The 23,740-nt window shown below is 39.5% G+C and overlaps 1 protein-coding gene across 6 annotated transcripts in view; it reads left to right on the top strand.

Annotated features, from left to right (window-relative positions):
* Window positions 1-4,845, top strand: part of U2SURP (U2 snRNP associated SURP domain containing) — a 70,042-nt gene extending 65,197 nt beyond the window's left edge. For all 6 annotated transcript variants that reach the window (XM_084875927.1, XM_084875925.1, XM_084875926.1 and 3 more), the window contains 2 exons: window positions 1,114-1,290; window positions 4,320-4,845. In XM_084875927.1, coding sequence (XP_084732053.1) covers window positions 1,114-1,290; window positions 4,320-4,458 — 316 coding nt within the window. In that variant the 3' untranslated portion in view covers window positions 4,459-4,845. The remainder of the gene's footprint in view (window positions 1-1,113; window positions 1,291-4,319) is intronic.
* The last annotated feature ends 18,895 nt before the right edge of the window (window positions 4,846-23,740 follow it).

Here is a 23,740-nt window from a genome sequence, read left to right as displayed (position 1 = left end):
CATTCTGTGCTGAGTCTGCTACATGTAAACTTGATTCTTCTAGTCCTACCTGGGAAGGAGATTATGCACATGGACTGTAAGGACTTGCTACTTACTTTATCTTCATTCCAATAAGAATTGCTTCTCTTTTAATTTTTATTTTCTATGTTAATAATCACCAAATCTGATTTAGTAGAGAAAATTGCTTCTATTAACAGTTAACTTTTTCCTAATAAAAACCAAGTGAATATAAATTTAAAAATTTTGGCTTAGTTACTATACAAATAGTTACAAATAGCATAGTTATTAGTTAAATAGTAAATCTACTTTTCTTTTTTTTTTTTATTATTTTGATATTTTAGATTTACAGAAAACTTGCAAGAATGGTATAAAGAATTTCCAGGTGTCTTTCATCCATGTTCCCCAAATCTTAAATATTTCTACTTTTGCCATATTTTCTTCTCCTTTCCCCTTCCTCCAACAATTTCAGAGTAACTTGGTGCCCTATCCTTCCTATATAATAAAAGGCCAATATGCAAATTGTCCCCTCCACTGGGAGTTTGACCAGGGGGTGGGGCTGGCTGGCCCTGCCCCCAATAGGCCCCGCCACTGACCGCTCTCCACTGGATCCCCATTCGGGCGTGGGACTGGCACAAAATAGTGCACCAGTGGGGTCCCTCGGCCTGGCCTGCGAGGATCGGGCTGAAACTGGCAGTCCAAAATCCCCTAAGGCATCTCAGATTGCGAAAGGGCACAGGCTAGGCCAAGGGACACCCACCAGTTATGGGCCTCTAGTCTTACATAAACCACAATAAAAGTTTCAAGATTGTGAAATTAACATTTAAAAACCTATTTAATTAGAGACCTAATAAAATTTTGTCCATTGTCTCAGTAATCTCTTAAAGCAAAAGAAAATCCAAAATCCTTGATTTCAAATTTTGTCTTGATCAGTCTTTAAGATTTAATTGGCTCTTGGTATAAAAGGCTTTGAATGTTTTTGGAAAATAACATCAGTGAGGTTAGTGAAATAAAGTTAGTACAAACCGGTAGGAATTAATAGCTAATTTGGTAGCAGGAGCTTGAATGCCTGATGCTTTGCTTACTTATGGAATGTTTTTGGGCTTTGTCCCATAGGAAAAGGCGACACAGTATGTCCCCTAGCCCATCTCGCAGTAGCAGTGGTAGACGAGTGAAGTCCCCATCACCAAAGTCGGAGCGATCAGAGCGATCAGAAAGATCTCATAAAGAGAGTTCGCGGTCCAGATCATCTCACAAAGATTCTCCTCGAGATGTTAGCAAAAAGGCCAAAAGGTAAATGCAAATCATTTTTGGCAATATTTGAAATACCAATTTCCTTATCATTCTACCACTTTTTGATAATGATTTGGTGGATAGCTATGTTTTACAGCAAGCATGTCAAACTTAAAGGCTATCACTGGCCAAATAAGCAAGGTTTAAGTTTATGTGGGCTGCAAAAAACCAAAAGTTTCAATTTTCATAGAAATGTAGGTTTATTTCAATACTGACATGCTAAATACAAAGGGCTGAAATAAATGAGTAATCTATACTAGTAAAAGGGTAATATGCAAATTGGTCAGGATGCCCGTACAATAACACTGAACAGCAGGCTGTGTGGGGCTACCAGGTTGGCAGAGGAGTGCAGTTAGGGGCCACCATGTTGGCGGGGGAATGGGGAGGAGTTAGGGGCAACCAGGATGGTGGGGGTGCGGGGTGGGTGCTGATTGGAAAGAGTGCAGGCTGGCCTGAGGAGACACCTTCTTGTCCCTGTGCACGGATTTTGTGCACTAGGCCTCTAGTCATTAACATAAAATAATGGAACATTTTAATAAAAATTAATATTTTTTCTTGAACATTAACTTACCAGATACTGAATAACTACACAAATTAATAAGTGTACTGAAAGCAAAATATTTCCTGTTGCACACACCAAACAAGTCAGTCCAAGACTAATCACATAGCAATCGCCTGCTAAAATATTCGCTGCTATTAGTGGAGAAAAATACACATACAGGAAATGAACGCAACATTATAGTAATCAGTCATTAACGGATGCTATAGTTTGTTATTAACCCTTTGCACTCCGCTATCCCCTCTCAGGGGACATCGGAATTCTAGCATATCACTCGGATGTCCCCTCTCAGGGGACATTGCAGTTTATTAGTGATTACGGGGAATTGAGTTATTTCAACGCACGTTTCCGCCGCAAAGTAGCGTCGAGTAGCTGGTAGCCAATGTCCAGAATGGTTCGGAGTGCAAAGGGTTAAATAATTATATATAATAGGATACTGTAAAAATTAAGTTACAACTTTTTTAATAAAAACATTTCTTACATACTGTATATTGGCTGGGCCTCAAAATACTTATTGTGTCCATGAGTTTGACATGCTTGTTTTACAGGACTTTAGGAAACCAAAAAGAGATACTTTCATTTTAGATTATGCCTTCCCATCTCTCAACACCAGACTCATGACTATAACACAAGAAGGCTTCCAGAAGTAAAGCCAGCCAATAACTTTAACATCATATCCAGTGTTTCCTACGGAATAGGGATAGCTGCATTACTTTTCATTCTGTTCTTTAATTTCTATAGAACATTTTTTTATTTTTGTCAAGGCTGAAAGAAAAAATACATCCTCCTTGCTCCCCATATTTCTCCTGCAATCTTAATAGTAAGTTTTTGGGTAGAGACTTGTGAAAATAAACACCATTTCTTCAGTGTATAATTTAGTGTATACTTGTTTTCTTGTAGTTCCAGAAAAGTGGTTTAAAAATATTTTATCTGGTGTTATTTTCCTAAGAGCTAAAACTTTTATCTCCTAAAATTTTATTATTGTAACCATTTTTAGTAAAATCTTTATAGAATAGATGTTACTGGTGTACGTGTGTTCACATGCATGCACACGCACACGCATACACATACATAAATGCATTATTTATTTACTAGGGGCCAAAATTTGTGCACTGGGGAGGGGTCCCTCAGCCCAGCCTGCCCCCTCACATACTGGGAGCCCTCAGGAGATGTCCTACAGATGGCATAAGCCCACCCCCTATTGGGAGTGGACCTAAGCTACAGTCTGGCCTCCCTTTGCTTGAGGTGACCGGGCTGATCAGGGGAAGGCGCTAGCCCCATCACCCTGCTGCTGCAGCCACTGCCAGTCACCACAGCCACCAAGGTATTTTCATCAACACAGACTCCAGTCCCTTCACCATGAAAAAATGACAACTTTCTTTAAGCGTTTTCAAGATGTGTCTTTCATAGGATATGACATTTCTTTTTCTTCTTTTTAAAATATATTTTATTGATTTTTTACAGAGAGGAAGGGAGAGGAATAGAGAGAAACATTGATGAGAGAGAAACATCGATCATCTGCCACCTGCACACTCCTTACTGGGGATGTGCCCGCAGGCCTATACTCTATCCAATGAGCCAAACCAGTTAGGGTGGATATGACATTCCTTCCTTCCTTCCTTCCTTCCTCCCTTCCTCCCTTCCTCCCTTCCTCCCTTCCTCCCTCCCTCCCTCCCTCCCTCCCTTCCCCCCCCCCCCCCCCCCCCCCACCTGAGGATATGTTTCCATTGATATTTTTCCCTTCCCTCCAATCCCAAGCTCAGCCCCTTCCCAAGCCAAAAGCCTACGCCCCAGGCTTTAGGCTTGGGAAGAGGTTCCCCCACTCTCCAATCGCAGGCTCGGCCCCTTAAAGCCTGATTGAGTTCCCTCCCGCCACCCTCACCTCTCGGGCTTCAGGGGGGAAGTGAAAGTGGGGGGCGGGGAGGAGGGCGGGAGTACTTGCTGCCACCACCCCTGTGCACCTCTCCTCACACGCCTGACACGCACGTCTGTCTCATCTGTTGCCGCCACCTCTGAGGCTGCACGCACTGCTGCTGCGTGCTCCGAGCCTTTTTCCTCAAGGAGATAGGCTGCAAAGCTGTCTTTTTTTTTTTTTTTTTTTTTTTGTGAATGCTATTAATTAGATGTCATTTTGAACTTTATCTTGTAGATTTAAAGGTTCAGACTTAGAAGTATATCACTAACTTGGGGAAATTTTAAAACTTCAAATCTGCAGTTCTGCTTTGAGATTTTGATTCAGTAGAGCAGTGTGGTAAGGCTTAGGATCTGGCTTTTAAGCAAGCGCATTATTGATGACAGATGCAATGCCCAAGTAGTATAAAATCTGTGTATGAGCATGTAGGCAGAGTGTAGACCTGGGAAATTTACAATCTTATGTATTTTAGTGACTTTTGTTGTGTTCAGTTAAAGCTTATTTAAGGAGTCAATTATGATCAGAGAGTACTGTGATAAATTGTTTTTGTTTCCTCAGATCACCATCTGGTTCAAGAACACCTAAAAGGTCTAGGCGATCACGGTCTAGATCCCCTAAAAAATCAGGGAAGAAATCCAGATCCCAGTCTCGATCTCCACACAGGTCTCATAAAAAGTCAAAGAAAAACAAACATTGACATACATTTTTAAGATGCTGTCACTTATTGGAAATGCAATTTTGTTTTGTGCCTGAACGGTCTGTTTTTAAAAAAATCAAATGAAAGAGCATTCCTGGGATTTTTGTTTGTTTATTTGTGAAGCATGTATAAACTCATGAGTAACTGCATATGTAGACCTGTCATTGTTTTATATTGTGTAAATTACTTTCGTTGTAGCTGTTTTCAAGATGAAATTATTGTGGTAATGAATTTCATCAGAAATGTGTATAATGGATCTGCTAGCAGTAGTAGTATTTTGTTTTAGAATGCTGTGACTTAGCAAAACTAATACAGATTTTTTTTTCCATTTTGTAGCTTTGGCAATTTGAATTAGATTTCAAATAAAATCTGAACAGAAAACCATAATGTTTTGGTTTTTTTCCCCTATTGGTAACATCAAGTCCCTTAAAGTCCTAGTCCTACTAAATGAGTTTAGCACTTCTGTTGTGTTTGTATACCTAACGCACTATACCTAGCTCCATTGTTCACACAGGTAAAGTTTTATATTTACTAAAATGACCATAAAAATTAGGGAACCTGAGACTCTTATTTGGTAGGTTTGCCAGCCAATTTCTTCGATAAGGTCCTCTTGGGTAATACTAGTTCCCAGAGGTCAAAAGATGAGGTGAATGTAGAATGGTCTATTGCTGGCTCGAGTAAATTTTATTTTTTCAAAGAAACAGTGTGATTTCAGAACACTCAACTATGTCCTGAGCAAAGTAGAAGGAAGAGAGAAACATCACTGTGAGAGAGAGACATCAATTGGTTGCCTTCTACACTTGCCCCGAACAGGCCAGGAATCCAGCCTGCAGAGCTATCTTCAAACTTCTAATGTTAATACATTTCTATAATATTCTGTTAAAGTATGTGTGTGTGTGTGTGTGTGTGTGTGTGTGTGTGTGTATGTATGTATGTATGTGTGTGTTTAAAGATTTAGCTTTAAGTAAAGTTTAAAAATAAAATAGTTTTAAGGAAATTTAACACCCAATGGTTTGTAAATTCAAGGTGCAGAAAGTTGATTAAAATGATTTGCAGAGTTGAAATCTGTTATGCAGTGGGAGAAACATTGCTGCCATCTGAGAAAGAAATAAACCTTGTATGATGTTGATCACAGTATTGTTATAAATGTGATGGGATAAAGGGTTTTGTAAATGGAACCGACATTGCTCTTTTTGAATCTATCTCCGTTTCACATTTAGGCACTGATTTGATGAGGGGGTGGGAGGAGAGGGTGGTTTCCCCTTAAAAGAGAGAGTAGAAAACGATCCCAAATAAAAAGTTGTTTGAGTCACTTGCTTTTTAAAAATCTATTTTCAATTGTTTTACTTAATCTTGCCTATTCGCCAAATAAGTTGTACATTTTGGAGGGAGTTAGGTATATTAGATGAGCAGTGAGACATGCTATTTCCAAACTGGTCAAACCCACAATAGCTTTAGAAATGAGCCAATTATATTATTTTACTTAGTGATTATTATCAACATGCAGTCTTGTTTGGAAGTTATTCTTTTATTGTTTACTTTTTTGTTCATATTTGTTAATTTCTAAATGTTGCTCAGAATAAGCATGAACATTTGGTGCTGGTTTTTAAAAATTACATATGCAGCCATTTAAAAAAATTATTTTTTTCTTTGTTCATTGTTTGAGAGAATATTATACAACCGTCGGCCTGGTGCACGAATTCATGCATGGGTGGGGTCCCTCAGGGTGTCCTGCGGAAATGGGGCCCCAGCTTGCACCATCTCACAGCTTTGCCTGGCACCCTGCGTTGGCCTGGTGCCATCGTCTCATTGCTCCACCATCCCAACTGCAAGGCAGTTGGTCAGAGCCCAGCCCCTCACTTGGCTCCCTCAGTGCCTGGGAGCCAGGTGGTAGCCCCACCTCCATCTACCACTTCTGGTCACCACCATCTGTAGAGCAATCAGGCCTCAGCTTGCCTTGGACTGGTGCCGCCCGCTCACCTGTTCCAACATCCTGTTGCAATCCCATTCTCGTTAGGGCCCATCAGGGCCAGCAGCACCTCCACTGCCACCCACTCCTAGCACCACATCACTTATACCCACCATGTTCCTCAAAGCCCCGTCGTGGTCAGTGCACATCATAGCAAGCAGTCAAACTCCCGCTCTCCTGATTGAACGACTGCCAGAGGGGACAGTTTGCATATTAGGCTTTTATTATATAGGATTACTTTTTTTTTTTTTTTTTTTTTTGCAAAAATAATGTTGAGTTTCTGCTGATTTGGGCATTCCATCATTATCTGGTATCTAGTATAGGCTTAGAAGTGAGTCAGGTAATGGTTTTGCCAGTCAAGTTGCAAGGAATGCTTATCTCTTAAAATATATCTGGGAGAAGTAGGAGTGAGTAGAAGTTGTTAGTTCAGTTGTGGGTGCATATTTGTAGTATTTTTTTCTATTGCAATGGGATTTAACAGTTCTTTTAATGTGGAACCAGATACGGTGAACATAGTTTATGTCACAGTGGGTAGACTGGCTTCCTTTTGGATGTTTGGGTGGAATTGCTTAGTCTTGAACTATTTATTGTTAGATAAATTTTACTTACTGAAAAAATATCTAAAGTAAGCCTGTTTAGTTCTCCATGTATTTCTATGAAAATTTAAGTGGATCCAGAAATTGGTGAATAGTAAGGGGGGAGTTAGTCTACCATCCTATCTAATAAAAGAGTAATATGCAAATTAACCATCATTCTATAACAAAAGGGCGGGCCCATAGACACAGGATGGTGGTGCCCAGTCCTCTCCGGCCCAGGGAGGGCTGCTGCTGAGAAAGGCAGCATGAGGTCCTGGCTTTTGGCCTGGGAGGTGGCTGCGCACCCCTAGCACGATCAGCTCCCAGCTTCGACCTGAGCCGTAGGCCTGGGAGGTGGCACACACCCCCTTCACAATCTGCTCCCAGCAGCAACCCTAGCTGAGGCCTGGGCAGTGGCTGTGCCCTCCCCGCCCCCCCCCCCCCCCCCCATCCCTCCACTCCTCTATCCCCCACTGCTGTGCATAATCTGCTCCTAGCCTCGGCCTGGGCTGTGGGCAACCGCAACCCCCCCTCCCCCCAGCGATCAGCTCCCATTTACAGCCCTGAGGGGGGGGGGCAGTGTAGGACTGGGAGGCAGCTGTGCCAAGAGCTATCCCTTCCCTGGGGCAGGCTGGGGTGTCAGCCTCCAAAGGGTCTGTGCCCCCATGGAGTGATATCCCCCCCACCCCCACCCCAACACCAATAGCCTTGGAATTTCCTTTGCCCCCAGCAGAGTTATTAGAGACAGAAAAGGAATAAAAGGAGAAAAAAAAGTACAAATGATGAAACATCAAGAAAAAGAAAGGGAAGGAAGAAAGGAAGAGACAACCACATGATATCACCTTTCCAAGGTCTCACGAGATTCCTGTTTAACGAGTTTATTTTATGACACTTTTAGTTTGGGTTTACATTTTTACTGAGTTGTCAAGACCATGGCAGGTACACTGTCCAATATGTTAAAAACCCTATCTAATAAAGAGGGAATATGCAAGGGAGGGCATTTGGGGGTGACCAGGCTATCAGGGGAGGGCAGTTGGGGACTATCAAGCCAGCAGGGGAACAGTTAGGCGTCAATCAGGCTGGCAGAAGAGTGGTTAGGGGGTGATCAGGCTGGCAGGCAGAAGTGGTTAGGTGGTGATTAGGCAGGCAGGCAAGCAGTTGGGAGCCAGCAGTCCTGGATTGTGAAAGGGATTTCTGACTGCCTGTTTACGCCTGATCCCATAGACAGTCGGACATCCCCCAAGGGATCCCAGATTGGATAGGGTGCAGGTTGGGCTGAGGGACAACCCCTTCTCACAGTGCACAGAATTTGTGCACTAGGCCGCTAATATTTTTATAATAGCATATTGCATGATATTAAATTGAATAGCAAAATTTCTACAGGTTGATTGAAATGTTAATAGGCAAGGCCTGCTAATTACAGAAAATGCTCTGTTTTGCTGGCTCTGTGATAGACAGTTGTTAATATCTTCTGCCATAGTTATCTGCCCTTCTTATAAAGGGTGTGGTGTAAACTCTTTACTCTCTAACCTATTTATACACATGTTTTCTTTACCAGGTTAATCTATAATAATAATTAGATTGGTTGTCCTTCTGGACGCAGTGGGGGCTTGTGAGGGAAACCCGGGTCCCTGGTGCCAGAGGGAAGTCAGTGCCGGAAGCTGGGTGAAGGAAGGCCTACTCTTGCACGAATTTTGTGCATTGGGCCTCTAGTATCATATAATCTCCCTTTATTCTACAGGTGAGAGAAAGGAAGTAAATGGGAGTCTATTTCTTACCAAAGAGAGACCTATGATTGAATCATGTTTGTGAATTTTTTTTGACACTGTTTACTTATTACTGTTAGTGTATGGACATTTCTGAACTGTATCATGTTGAGTACTTAGAGATTAAGGAACTAAACAAAAAGCCTTGACCCCAGAGAATGCTCTTATTTGTCTCAGGATATTTTTGGCTTTCCAGATAAAATTTGCAAAAGTTATTATACCCTGACCTAATTTTTCTTTATTGCAGACCATTCCTGTTGGCTTACCCTGAGACTTTCATCCTAATTTAGGAATCTCAGAGGGAGGAAAGATTTATATTTGCCCCCTAAACTTGAGTATTCTTGAGCACTTGAAAATACCTTTTAAGAAGTTCCAATTGTACCCTAGCTAGTTTAGCTAGGTGGAGAGAGCGTTGGCCTGCGGACTGAAGGGTCCCATATTTGATTCTGGTTAAAGGCACCTGCTCGGGTTGCAGATCCAGTCCCCAGTGGGGGCGTGTACAAGGCAGCTGATCAATGATTATCTCTCATCATTGGTGTCTCCCTCTCTTAAATCAATAAAAAAATTTTTTTTTTAAAGCAAGTGTTAAAAAAAATGCCAGTTGTGATCTAATTGAGGTTTATTAGAAATATTATGTACACATTTATCTCTATGGTGATATAAATTCTAAAAATTATATGGTCATGGTAATAGTTTATCATTTTGATCATTAAAAATGAGAGCAGAGAAACCAAGATGGCGGCATAAGTAAACGCCTAACTGCAGCCTCGCACAACAATTTCAAAAAATTACAACTAAAATGCAAAGTGGACATTATCCAGAACTACAGGAAAGTTGACTGACTAGAAATTATACAACTAGAAGGAAAGAGAAAACCAAAAGGAGAATCAGAGGAGCTGTAAAAGCCTAAGGTGCAGGAGACACGCTGCGCGCGTGAGAAGAGGACTTAGCTGGAGAGGAGAGGTCGGTTGAGTGCCTGACTGGCGTTCCCTAGCAGGAAGAAGATAAAAGCTCCAGACTGTGCTAAACCCCAGTTCCGACTGCACTGAACCCCAGTTCTGGGCAAGACCCTGGGGACCCAGGCTCATATAAAGGGAATCTAGGCTGTACTCAGGGGAGCAGGGAAAGGCAGAGTCCCGGAGGCGCACACGTTGCATGCAGAAGACGGACTATTGACTGTGCTGCTGGATTGCCCTAACGGGAAGGAGACAAAAGATCCAGACTGCACTGAACCCCACTTCAAACCCTACTTCCACCTGCACGGAACCCCAGTTCCGGGCTCATTGGGGGAGAGACTAGACTTGTAGCAGGCGAAATTCGAGGGCACCTTTCTCTCAGAGGTGCTTGCAGCGAGTACCGAAAGACACTGAGGAACACCACTGAGACTCAGGAACCTCATAGGGCGGGGCTGACAGAAGCCAAAGCTGTAGGCGCCACCCTGAAACTCCGCCCCATCCAAGCTGAGCATAGAGGCTTTTGCAATTTTCCAAGTCTAGTCGAATAAGGCTGTCTCCTGGCATAGACACAGCTGATTTTCACAGCCAATTGGCCTGGAGGTCAGATCCTCTCAGTGATACCAGCAACAATCAAGACTTAACTACAATAAGGCTGTACACATAGTCCACAAAGGGGTGCACCAAGAGTGTCCACCTCAGGTAACTGGGAGGCTGACCCACTGAACCATATAGGACACTTTAGCACACAAAGCCAACCAACCAACTCAGGGATGCTGTGAAAATGCTGAGACAAGGAAACGGATCACAAATGAAAGAAATGGAGGACGAGCGACTGGATACAGTTCAAAACCACAGTTATAAGGTTTTTCAAGAACTTCCTAGAAAAGGCCAATAAAATAAATGAAACCTATGAGGATATGAAAAGGGATCAACTAGAGATAAAAAGGGATCAACTAGAAATAAAGAATACATTGTCTGAAATAAAAAATATACAGAGTCCTAAAAACAGAATGGAAGATCGCAAGAATCAAGTCAAAGATTTGGAACATAAAGAGCCAGAAGACTCTCTTCCACAGAAGCAAGAAGACAAGAGAATCCAGAAAGTTGAAGATAGTGTAAGAAACATCTGGAAAAACTTCAAGCAAACCAACATCAATTATGGAGGTCCCAGAAGAAGAGAGAGAGCAAGATACTGAAAATATATTGGAAAAAATAGAAAACTTCCCTCACCTGGTGAAAGAATTAGACTTACAACTCCAGGAATTGCACAGAACCCCAAACAAAAGGAATCCAAAGAGGACCACACTAAGACACATCATAATTAAAATTCCAAGAGCAAAAGAAAGAATATTAAAAGCAGCAATAAAAAAGCAGGTAGTCACCCATAAAAGAGCACCCATAGAATTGTCAGCTGATTTCTCACAGAAACCATGCAGGCCAGATGGGAATGGCAAGAAATATTCAAGGTGATGAATAGCAAGAACCTACAGCCAAAAATACTCTACCCAGCAAAACTATCACTCAGAATCAAAGGCCAGATAAAGAGCTTCACAAATAATAATAATAAGAAAAGCTGAAGGAGTTCATCACCGCCAAACCAGAATTTTATGAGTTGCTGAAGGGGGTTCTTTAGGAAGAGGAAGAAGATAAATATAAAAATTATGAACACCAAATACTTAACTATCAACAAGTGAATCTAAAAACCAAGGGAATTAAAATATCTGATAAACAATATTAACTGGTGAATATAATAGAATCAGAGGTATGGAAGGGGAGTGAACTGACGATTCTCTGGGAGGAGGTGTTGCGGGAAGAGACTGAACATAAACTGCACCTATGGATGAGGACAATGGGTGGTGGGAAAAGGGCAGAGGGTGGGGTGGGAACCTGGTGAAGGGGAGCAATAGAGGGGGGAAAAATGAGGAATATTTGTGATAATAATAAAGATTTATTTTTTTAAAAAGAGCAAATTAATCTGCTTACTAAAGTTGCTTAACCTATTTTCAGATGACAACATAGTATGATTTTTAAAAATATATATTTGTATTGATTTCAGAGAGAAAGGGAGAGGGAAAGATAGAAACATCAATGATAGAGAATCACTGATCCTACACGCTCCCTACTGGCTATCAAAGCTGCAACCCAGGCATGTGCCATTGGCCAGTATCAAACCTGGGACCTTTCAGTCCACAGGCCAATGCTCTATCCACTGAGCCAAACCAGCTTGGGCCAGTATTATTTTTTTAGCAGAAAAAATTGTTTTTGAAAATAAATAGTACCACTTTCCTAATACTTTACATTTAAGAAATAAGAGCTTTTTTCCCCTGTGTTGTTTTCCTCTTATACTAGGTGTACCAGTTCATGGTGGATTTTGTAATCAAAGAAAATACAATAATTTCAAGAGAAATATCAAAAGTGCTTTATTCAAAGTAATGTCCATTGCTAGCTACACATTTTCCCGATCTTTCATGTAATTTGTGGATACCAGCCCAATGGAACTTTTCTTGTTTTGAGGCAAACCATTCAGAGACCCAATTTTCCACTTCGTGAGTTTTGAAGTGCTGCTCAGAAAACGTGTGTGCCATCAATTGGGACAAGTGGTAATTTGAAGGAGCAAGATCTGGTGAATATAGCAGGTGGGTTAATACTTCCCAGTCAAGATCTTTTAATGAGTCTTTAACTGGTTTTGAAGTGTATGATGATGTGTCATCATGAAGCAAAATTATTTTGCCATATCTTCTGGCACATTCTGGTGGTTTCACGATCAAAGCGTGGTTCAAATTGATTATTTGTTGTAGGTAGTGATCAGTATTAACTGTTTCACCTGGTTTTAGAAGCTCATTCTACACCACACCTTCCTGATCCCACCAAACGCAAAGCATTGTCTTCTTTCCAAAGCGATTTGGCCTTGCAGTTGATGTTGATGGTTGACCTGGATCAACTCATGATTGTGTACATTGGAATTCTCAAAATAAATCCACTTTGCATTGCCAGTCACAATTAGATGCAAAAAAAAAAAAAAAAAAGGCTTCCTTTCATGCCGTTTTACTGATGACTGGATTTCTATTCATCTTCTGTTCAGTTTATGTGGCACCCATTCTCCTTCTTTTAATATCTTGCCCTTTGCTTGAAAATGATTGGAAATTGTTTGCTGAGCAATGTTTAATCTTTTTGCAAGTTGTTTTTGAGTATGACATGCATCTTCATTCAATAATGCTTGTAATTGTTGGTTTTTAAACTTTTTTGGTTGACCTGGATGTTCTTTGTCTTTTACATTGAAAGTAAAAGTGTCTTTTACACTTTCAAAGTATTTAAACCAGTGTTCACAAGTATCTTGAGATGGAGCATGTTTACTATAAGCTTCCTGAAGTATACAATAACTTTTTCTTCAAAATAAAGTAATGAATTAGAACTTCCCGCAAATGCTCTTTTTTTTTGGCACAAAATTCGATATTTTTAAGTGTAAAAATATCTATGATGTTAATACCTTCAGCAAATTCGACATATGAAGTTCTGAAGCTTGCTGTCAATGCAACAAAATAGCATATATAATATATCAAATCGCATATATATCAACGTGTAAATCCATCTATTGACAAAAAAATGAATTATTAACTGGTACACCTGGTATTTTAATGGGAAAGCTAATACAGAAATGTCAGCACAGATACTAATGAAGGCATTATTATAGGTTTAAAGGAACATGTGACTAAAACTCAGAGATTGGCCGAAACCGGTTTGGCTCAATGGATAGAGCGTCAGCCTGCGGACTGAAAGATCCCAGGTTCGATTCCGGTCAAGTGCATGTACCTTAGTGGCAGGCACATCCCCAGTAGGGGGTGTGCAAGAGACAACTGATTGATGATTCTCTCTCATCAATGTTTCTAACTATCTCTCTCTCTTCCTCTCTATAAAAAATCAATAAAATGTATTTAAAAAAATAAAAAATAAAACTCAGAGATTGGTTTATTCACACTTCTCATATGCATGTTTTAGGATAGAGTTCAAAGTCTTTAATTCATTATATTTGTGGCTTTTTCTTTATTTTTTGTTACCAACTTCCCAGGACTTAGATAATATACAAATGCAAATCCCAGGGGAAGTGCTATGATGACAAGACTGGGCGCTGCTGCTACTCAAAGTGAGCCCTGTCCCAGGTGAGGATGTAGCAGTGCTCCCTCAGTGCCACCACCTAAGCTTCCTGTACATGGGTTACATGCATAATTTGGTATCATAATTTTACTAGAAGCCTAGTACACAAAATTCGTACACAGGGGTGGGAGGGGGATAACCCTCAGCCCAGCTTGCACCCTCTCCAATCTGGGACCCCTTGAGGGATGTCAGACAGTCAGAAATCCCTTTCACAATCTAGGACTTCTGGTTCTCAACTGCTCGCCTGCCTGATTGCCCCTAACCGTTTCTGCCTGCCAATCTAATCACATTCTAACTACTCCCCTGCCATCCTGAATGATGCCTAACTGCTGACTTGCTGGCTTGATTGCCCCTTACTGCCCTCCCCTGCTGGCCTTGGTTGCCCTTAACTGTCCTCCCCTGCTGGCCTGGTCAACCCTAACTTCCCTCCCTTGCCAGCCTGGTCGCACCTAACTGCTCTCCCCTGCAGGCCTGGTCATCCCTACCTGCCCTCCCCTTCTGGCCTTCTTGTGCCATCCATCTTGTGTCCACATGGGGCATCCATCTTTGACCTCTGGGGATGGTCATCTTGTGTTTTGAGTGATGGTCAATTTGCATATTACCTTTTGATTTGATAGGATAGTTGGAGAGAATGACCTCACTCATTTCACTTGTAATTATGCTTGGAGTATTTGTGATTTATCTTTTTACTTCAATAGGCTCTTATACATTTTACCTTTTATGATTTTAAATATCAGGAAATACAGTTTTTCAGAAATGAAAATAGTATAATTGGAATCAGCTCAGCTGAAATGTTCTCTAGTGAGAATTTCTTTTGGGTGAACTGATTCTATGATTTATTCACTCTTGATGTCAGGATTAAGTATATTTTGGAACTGCTCTTCAGACTGTCACTTTATGGTTTTTCTGTATAAAGATTATCTATTTACAGACAAAGGTTGTAGAATTCCCCTTCTGTTGTTGTTTTTTTACTTTTGATTACTTTAATAAAAATATGTTCTTTTCATAGAAAACTGTAGACTGTTTCATGTAAATTTCTCTGTATAGTTTTCTAGTGCAAGCCCAAAAACATACCTAGTTTTTGGCAGCTTTCTTCCAAGAGAAGTAAGTGATGTGTCTGCCATCTTTATCAGTGGTAGCTAAAGTGTTGCTACATTTCACATGTTTAAACTACAGTAAAACATTTTCTTGAGAGATTATTCTGTTGATCAGGAAATTTTATTGTTGGTTCTTTCTTTTTTGAAGAATTACTTTGTTTTATTTCATTGAGGAAAATTTAAAGCATACAATTTTAGAACTAATACTCATCAACCCGCAAATATCAACCTACTAGTGTATATTTAAGTGTTTTATTTTTAAAGCATAACAACGGTATTATTACTACATTAAAAATAATTCATTGTTTCCTTTCAAATTAAAAAAAAAATCAATTGTGAAATATTCAACAAAATTTGCCATTTTTAGGTATACAGTTTATAAGTATTGAGTGTATTTACATTGTGCAACCAGTTTCCACAACTTTTCATCTTACAAATCTGAAACTTTGCCTTAAACAATTCCACACTCTCCCCCATTGTGCAACCAGTTTCCACAACTTTTCATCTTACAAATTTGAAACTTTGCCTTAAACAATTCCATACTCTTCCCCCCACCCCACGCCCCCTGGCAACCTCCACTTTACCTTCCATGAGTTTGATTGTTCCTAATGCCTCACGCACATGGAGTCATAGTATTTGACCTGTGGCAGGCAAATTTCACTCAGCATGGTGCCCTCAAGTCTTGTTCATGTGTTAGCAGGTGCCCTAGTTCTCTTTTAAAATCCACTTTTTTCCAAGCTTCTGTTATTTCCTTATAGAAATTTAAAAGGATTTTCCCCAAACAACATGTTAGTATTTTATGAGTAAAACAGATACTGGTTTAATTTTGAACTAATTGTCCTAAAAGCATGATTAATTTTACTTATATAACAAGCAGATGTGAGAAAAAGTTTTAAAGTGGGAATGTTTTTTTTATTTTTTATTCTGACATGAACTTGTCCAAGCCACTCAGATTTTTTCACTCAGATTATTTTTTATTTGTATGTGCTTTGTAATGAAATGATGTAGTCTTTATTTTTGTCTATTCTATATAATAAAAGGCAAATCGACCAAACAGTGGTACGACTGGTCACTATGACGCACACTGACCACCAGGGGGCAGACGATCAATGCAGGAGCTGCCCCCTAGTGATCAGTGCACTCCCACAGCGGGAGCATCACTCAGCCAGAAGTTCAGAAGCTGGGCTAATGGCTTGCAAGAGCAGTGGAGGTGGCTGGAGCCTCTCCCACCCTCTGCAGCAGTCGGACATACCCCAAGGGTAGCTGCAGGGGATATACTAGTATGATTAAGAGTAGGACAGTTTAGTTATCCTTGATCATGGAATGTGCATATTAATGGGAGAAATCAGACAAGAAAATCAAATATTTCAGATGGTAAAATGTACTGGGAGGGAAAAGAGTGGTGAGACAAAATGGGTAAAGATTTCCTCTTAGACAGTGCAAAGAGGGCCTCACAGTGGTACCATTTGAGCTGAGACCTGAGTAATGAAGTAGAGTTGACTGTAGTATTGCAGGCCCAGGTAGCTGCATGTATGAGTGTTTTAGGAGGGGGGACAATGTTGGTGTTTGGAGGAATGGACAGCAGTCAGTGAGGAAAGTGTGGCATATCATGAGGTTAGGTAGAACTGGACATTTTAAGCGAGGAAAGTGGAGTCTTTTTGTTACAGAGAAACACAATATTCAAATAATGTTGGAGAGTTTGGAGTCACCGCAGTGGACTTAGAGAAAATGAATTCAAATTCCAAGCAAGGCTATAAGCAGAACTTCCCTTTTTATTAAGGAGCCAGCCTTATGTGCACTTAGTGGTTATCTTGCTGCTAGCCTTGAAAACAATACAGTTCTATCCAATTAAAAAATGCACCTGTCATGGCATTGAAATTATGGGCATATCTAGTCTCTGGCCTACAAGGTCAGACAGCTAAGTTTATCTTCCTCATTATTCAAGCAGGCTAGAAAGCAAAGTTGTTGTTGTTGTTGTTGTTGTTGTTGTTATTTAGAATAAAAGGCCATCTAAGAAAAACAGCAGAGAATTCCAAATAATAGTTTTACAAAATAGGGGTTAGCCTACTCAGTTTCAGATCATGGCTGCTGCCAAGAACATGGGAGAGGGGCAGGAGGAGAAGTGGGAACTAGCAAGGAAACTGTTGGCTGTGAAGAGTCAACAGGATCATGTAAGTAAGTGGTATTACCCCAAGCACATAGCAGCTTCATAATAACTAATCCAACTACTCCTCTCATTTTCATGGCTCTTGTAGTCATCCAAAGATTAAGTTCACTTCATTCTTTTTCTTTTTTTTATTAAGGTATTATATGTGTACAAACCTTACCATTGCCCCCACACTCCTATGCATGCCCTCACCCCCCCTCCCCCAGAGTTTTGAGTCCATTGAATATGCTTATATGCATGCATACAAGTCCTTCAGTTGATTTCTTATCTCCCCCATATCTCCCTAACCTTCCAGCAGTAATTTGACAGTCTGTTTGTTGCTTTACTATCTCTGTATCTATCTTTTTGTACATCAGGTTATAATGTTCTTTATTATCCATAAATAAGTGAGATCATGTGATGTTTTTCTTTCATTGACTGGCTTATTTCACTCAGCATAATGTTCTCCAGTTCCATCCAGGTTGCTGCAAATGATAAGAATTCCTTCTTTTTTATGGCAGCATAGATTTCCATTGTGTAGATGTATCATACTTTTCTGATCCAATCATCTTCTTTCTCAGGATTGCTGTGGACATTTGGGATTTTTTTTTTTAATTCCAGATGAATTTTTGGAGAGTTCTTTCTAGGTCTTTGAAATAGGCCGTTGGTATTTTAAAGGGGAGTTCATTGAACCTATAGATTGCTTTGGGTAGTATGGACATTTTAATGATGTTGATTCTACCAATCCACAAACATGATATGTTCTTCCATTTGTTAACGTCTTCCTCCATCTCTTTTTTTTTTTTTTTTCAGTGTCCTGTAGTTTTCTGCATATAGGTCTTTTACCTCCTTAGTAAAGTTTATTCCTAGGTATTTTAATTTCTTTGGTGTGATGGTAAATGGGATTGATTTTTTAGTCTCTCTTTAAGTTCATTATTGATGTATAAAAAGGCCATATATTTCTTGGCGTTAATTTTGTATCCTGCTACATTGCCGAATTCATTTATTATGTCTATTGGTTTTTTGATTGAGTCTTTTTTTTTTTTTTATGTACAATATCATGTCATCTGCAAATAAGGACAGCTTTACTTCTTCTTTTCCAATTTGGATGCCTTCTATTCTTTTTCTTGTCTAATTGCAATGGCTAGTACTTCCAGTACTATGTCAAATAGGAGTGGTGAGAGGGGGCATCCCTATCTTGTTCCTGTTCTTAGAGGGAATGGTTTTACTTTTTGCCAATTGAGTATGATGTTTACTGTGTGTTTATCATATATAGTTTTTATTATGTTGAAGTATGATCCTTCTATTCTCAAATTGTCAGGAAAGAGTGTTGGATTTTGTCAAATTCTTTTTCTGCATCAATTGATATGACTGTGATTTTTGTCTCTCAATTTGTTTATATGATGTATCACATTTATTGATTTGTGGATATTGTACCAGCCTTGCATTCCTAGGATAAATTCTACTTAGTCATGGTGTATGATCTTTCTGATGTAGTGCTGGATTCGATTTGCTAGAAATTTGTTGAGGATTTTGGCATCTATGTTTATGAGTGATATTGGCCTGTAATTCTCTTTCACTGTGTTGTCTTTGTTGGGTTTTGGTATTAGGGTGAAGTGTTCCTTCCTCTTTAATTTATTGGAATAGTCTGAGGAGTATAGGTTTTAGTCCTTCCTTGAATGCTTGGTAAAACTCTCCTGTGAAGCCTTCTGGCCTCAGGCTTTTGTTTGCCAGAAGCTTTTTGATGACTGCTACAATTACTTCCATAGCTCCTGGCCTATTGAACTGTTTAGATTCTTCCTGATTGAGTTTTGGAAGGTTATATTTTGCTAGGAATATGTCCATTTCCTCAAGGTTGTTCAGTTTGTTGGAATAGCGTTTTTTGTAGTATTTTGTAACAATCCTTTGTATTTTGGCAGGGTCTGTTCTTATTTCACCTCTTTCATTTCTGATTTTGTTTATTTGGGTCCTCTCTCTTTGATTTTTGGTGAGCCTGGATAGAGGTTCATCAATTTTATTTATCCTTTCAAAGAACTAGCTCTTGATTTTGTTGATCTTTTGTATTGTTTCTTTGGTCTCTATGTCGTTTATCTCTGCTCTGATTTTTATTTTTTCATTCCTTCTGCTTACACTAGGATTTTCTTGTTGCTCTCTTTCTAACTCCTTGAGGTGTAGGGTTAGGTAATTTATTACCATTGTTTCTTGTTTTTTGTTTTTGTTTTTGTTTGTTTTTGTTTTTTGCAGTAGACTTGTAGAGCTATGAACTTCCCTCTCAAACTGCTTTCACTGTGTCCCATAGATTTTGAATTGTTTTGTTTTCATTGAAATTTGTTGCCATGATATTTTTTTATTTCTTCCTTGATCTCTCTGGTTACCAAGTCATGGCATGCTGTTTAGTATCCATATGTTTGATTTCTTTGGATTGTTTTTATTGTAGTTGATTTCCAGTTTTATGCCACTATGATCTGAGAAGATGCTTGATATAATTCCTATCTTCTTGAATTTGAAGAGACTTTGCCTATGTCTCAACATGTGGTCTATCTTTGAAAATGACCCATGTGCACTTGAGAAGAATGTATATTCTGTGGCTTTGGGGTGAAATGTTCTGAAGATGTCAATTAATTCCATCTGGTCTAGTGAGTCACATAGGATTGATGTTTCTTTGTTGAATATTTTGTTTAGAGGATTTGTCCAATGGTGATAGCGGGTTATTAAAGTCTCCTACTATGATTGTATTGTTGTTAATCTCTCCCTTGATATCTTCCAGGAGTGTGTGTGTGTGTGTGTGTGTGTGTGTGTGTGTGTATTTGGGTGTTGTTGTTGCTGTATTGGGTGCAGCATATGCTTACCCAAAAGATATGCTTACCAGAGTTATTTCTTCTTGTTGAATTGCTCCCTTTGGTATTATGAAGTGGCCTTCCTCATCTCTTGTTATGTCCTTAATTTTGAGATCTAATTTGTCAGATATAAGTATTGCTAGGCCACCTTTTTTTTTTTTTTTTCATTTCCATCCGCCTGGAAAACCTTTTTCCATCCCTTCACCCTCAGTCTGTGTGCATCTTTTTTTCTGAGGTAGGTTTCTTGTAGACAGCAGATATATAGGTCCTGTTTTCTTACCCAATCTGTTATCCTATGTATTTTGATTGGGTCATTTAATCCATTTACATTTAATGTTATTATTGATAGGTACTTATTTGTTGCTATTTTTATTCTATACCCCTGTGTTCCTTCTTTGCTTCCTCTTCCTTCCTTCCTTTCTTCTTTCTTTCTTTCTTTCTTTCTTTCTTTCTTTCTTTCTTTCTTTCTTTTTTCTTTTTTCTTTTTTTTTTTTTACAGCCCACCCTTTAGCATTTCTTGCATTGCTGGTTTGGTGGTGATAAATTCCCTTAGTCCTTTTTTGTCTGTGAAGCTTCTGATTTCACCTTCAATTTTGATTGATAGCCTTGCTGGTACAGCATTCTTGGATTCATACCCTTCCTTTGCATGACTTTGTATATTTTATCCCATTACCATCTGGCCTGATGAGTTTCTGTGGAGAAATCAGTTGCTAGTCTGATGGGGGTTCCTTTGTATGTAACTTTCTGTCTCTCTGGCTGCTTTTAAGATTCTTACTTTGTCATTGGTGTTTGCCAATTTAATTATAATGTGCCTTGGTGTCGGTCTTTTGGGGTTCATTTGGCTTGGGACTCTGCGGAGTTCTATTTGTGTGGGGTTTTTCTTCTCTATATCAGGAAAGTTTTCTGTCATTATTTCTTCAAACAGGTTTTCTATTCCTTGCTCAGTTTCCTTTCCTTCTGGAAGCCCTATTATGAGAATATTGTTTTGTTTTGTGTTGTCCCAAAGTTCCCTTAGGCTCTCCTTGTTTTCATTTTTTTTTTTTTTTTTCCCTAGAAGCTGCTCTACTTGGTTATTTTTTCCTATCTTGTCTTCTAGTTCACTGATGCAGTCCTCTGCTCTTTCTAGTCTACTATTTATGTTTCCTATTGAGTTCTTTACAGTATTGATGTTATTTTTCAATTCTTCTTGGTTCTTCATTTCCCTTGGTTCTTACTCATATTGTTGAATTTTTCTTTTATTCTTTTAAGCCACCTTATAACCATTTCTCTGAATTATTGCTTTGATAGGTTGCTTGCCTCTAATTCGTTTACTTCCTTCTTTGGTGACACCTGCTTTTCTTTCATATGTGGGCTGTTTCTTTGTCTCCCCCTGGCCTCTCTTCTCAGTACCTCTGGTTATGTAGTTCTCTCTCTCCGGCATTGATTTAAAGGCACAAAATACAACACAACCAGGTAAAACACACAAGGAACTGAACAAAAATGTATTCTTGATATTAATAACCTCCAATAAAGGTGACCACCAAAGAAAGGCAAATTATGGGAAAGGAAAGAAAGAAGAAGGGTAAAAAGAAATGAAAAAAAGGAGTGTCAAAATGAAATTGGGAAACGGGAAAAAAAAGTAAGAGAGACTAGAATGAGACTAAGAAAAGGGGAACAAACTATATAGATATATATATATATGGAGAAAATTCCAATAGAACAACCACTAATCCCAGCAAATGCCAGCAACAAGTACCTGGAGATTAATACAAACTACAACACCCACTAATATCAAGCAAGGCAAGAGAAAACACAAGTAAAACACAAAAACAAAGCAAATAAAAAATACCAAAAAAAGGACAAGCAAAACAATCTCACAAAAAAGCATAAAAATTCAATATAATCAACATTCAAGCAAACAACAACTAAAGGACAGAGAGAAAAACAATTTTTTGATAGTTAAGTGATTGAAAAGAGTGGTGTGTTTGCACTTGAAGCAGGGGATTGGAAATTAGATATATAAGTAGGGTGAAATTTTAGCAGGGGGTAGGCAGAAAGAATAGGGAAAATCTAAAGCAGGAAAGGATTAAGATAAACAGGGCACCAAAAGGGAAAGGTTAAGAAGAGAGTGATAGCATAAAGGTCGTGTTGAGATAGGGTAAAATGATACTAAAGGAAAAATGAAAATAGAATGTAGAACATTAATCCCAAAGTAAAATAAAAAGAAAAAATGATACTTAAAAACAAAAAGAAAAAAAAAAGGTAAAATAGCAATAGTAATAATGCTGATTGGAAATAAAAATATAGTAATTAAAAAGGTAAAATCAAGTGAGGAAAAAAGAAAAAAATTCGTTTCTTCAGTAAAAGATGCAAAAAATGAAAATAAGCCAAAACTGGTTTGGATCAATGGATAGAGCGTCAGCTTGGGGACTGAAAGGTCCCAGGTTCGATTCCGGTCAAGGGCATGTACCTTGGTTGCAGGCATATCCCCAGTAGGGGGTGTGCAAGAGGCAGCTGATTCATGACTCTCTCATCGATGTTTCTATCTCTCTCCCTTCCTCTCTGTACAAAATCAATAAAATATATTAAAAAATGAAAATAAAATAAAATAATAAAAAATTAAAATAAAAAAATGTGCAGTAGTGAAGGTCATTCACTTCCTCTGTTTTTCTGTTTGGCATGCCTGTTTCTCAGTCCAGGCAATATTGCAGTTGCCTGCCTTCTACTTCTCAGTGTTGTAAGCCAGTCCTGATTTTAAGTAGGCAGTTTCTTAATTTCTTGTATTCCTTTATTTTTGTTTAAATAAAAATAATAATAAAGTCAGTTTGTGATTCAGCCCCTAGGGGGCAGTATTTCTCGATTGACTTCCCAGTCTCTTTGGTTGCTCTAGCATTCTTTTTCTGTGGTACTCAATATAGGTTTGTGGAGTTGGGCTGCCTCAGAGCTGGCTCTCCGATGGTCTCTCCCCACTCTGAACCAGTTTCCAGAAAAGCAACTTCCCCCTGCAGTCTCCCAAGGTATGCCAAACTGGGTGATCCTTGCTTAGTAATCAGAAGCAAGGGAACGAAGAGGAAAAATCCCAAGTGTGCGAATGATGGGTCTGCGTGCAAGTTTAAGCAGCCTGCACACCTTTAAAATTCTTATGCTCTCCTTCCGTGTCAGATTGGAATGGGTTGTTTTTTAGAGATCCCTTCTGTTAGCAGCTTTCAGGATCCCCTTCCACATTCACGGATCATACCAGACCCACCAGCCACAGACTTTTCTAGGCACAGACTTCCCTGGACCTCTAGGTCCCGCAGCACACATGTTTCTCTCTCCCACTGCCAGGACCCAGATACCTCAGCTTATTCCTGGCAAAATCTGACCTTCTTGTGGTTTTGTGGAGAGCTCCCTTGATTCCAATTGTTTGTGCCGATTGGGGACTGATGTTCTGAGGCTCACAGCTGTTCACTGGTCACCACAGTTGTGGGTTTTCAGACTTCTGATAAGATTCACTTTCCCTTACAAGATGGTGCAGGTTTCTGTCTGAGCCTGTGGCTGTAGGAGAGGACCCAGCTGAAGTGTGGGCTGCCCGGTCAGAGGACCTCGTCTAGCAGTTGGCAAGCTAAGGGACACCTTCACCTAGAGTTTTGCTATCCCTTAGTTTGTCAACAAACACTCCCCATGTGTCCCTCAGCTGCTCTTTCTCTCTACCCGGGACAAGGCTCAGAACACGTCTGTCTATTCTGCCGCCATTTTCTCCTCCCTTCCCCCCAATTCTTTTTCTTTTTAAAAATATATTTTATTGATTTTTTTACTGGGAGGA

The sequence above is a fragment of the Pipistrellus hanaki genome, assembly GCF_964339955.1.
Source record: "Pipistrellus hanaki genome assembly, chromosome: 2".
Lineage (NCBI taxonomy): Eukaryota > Metazoa > Chordata > Mammalia > Chiroptera > Vespertilionidae > Pipistrellus > Pipistrellus hanaki.
This window is presented reverse-complemented; position numbering and strand designations above follow the sequence as displayed.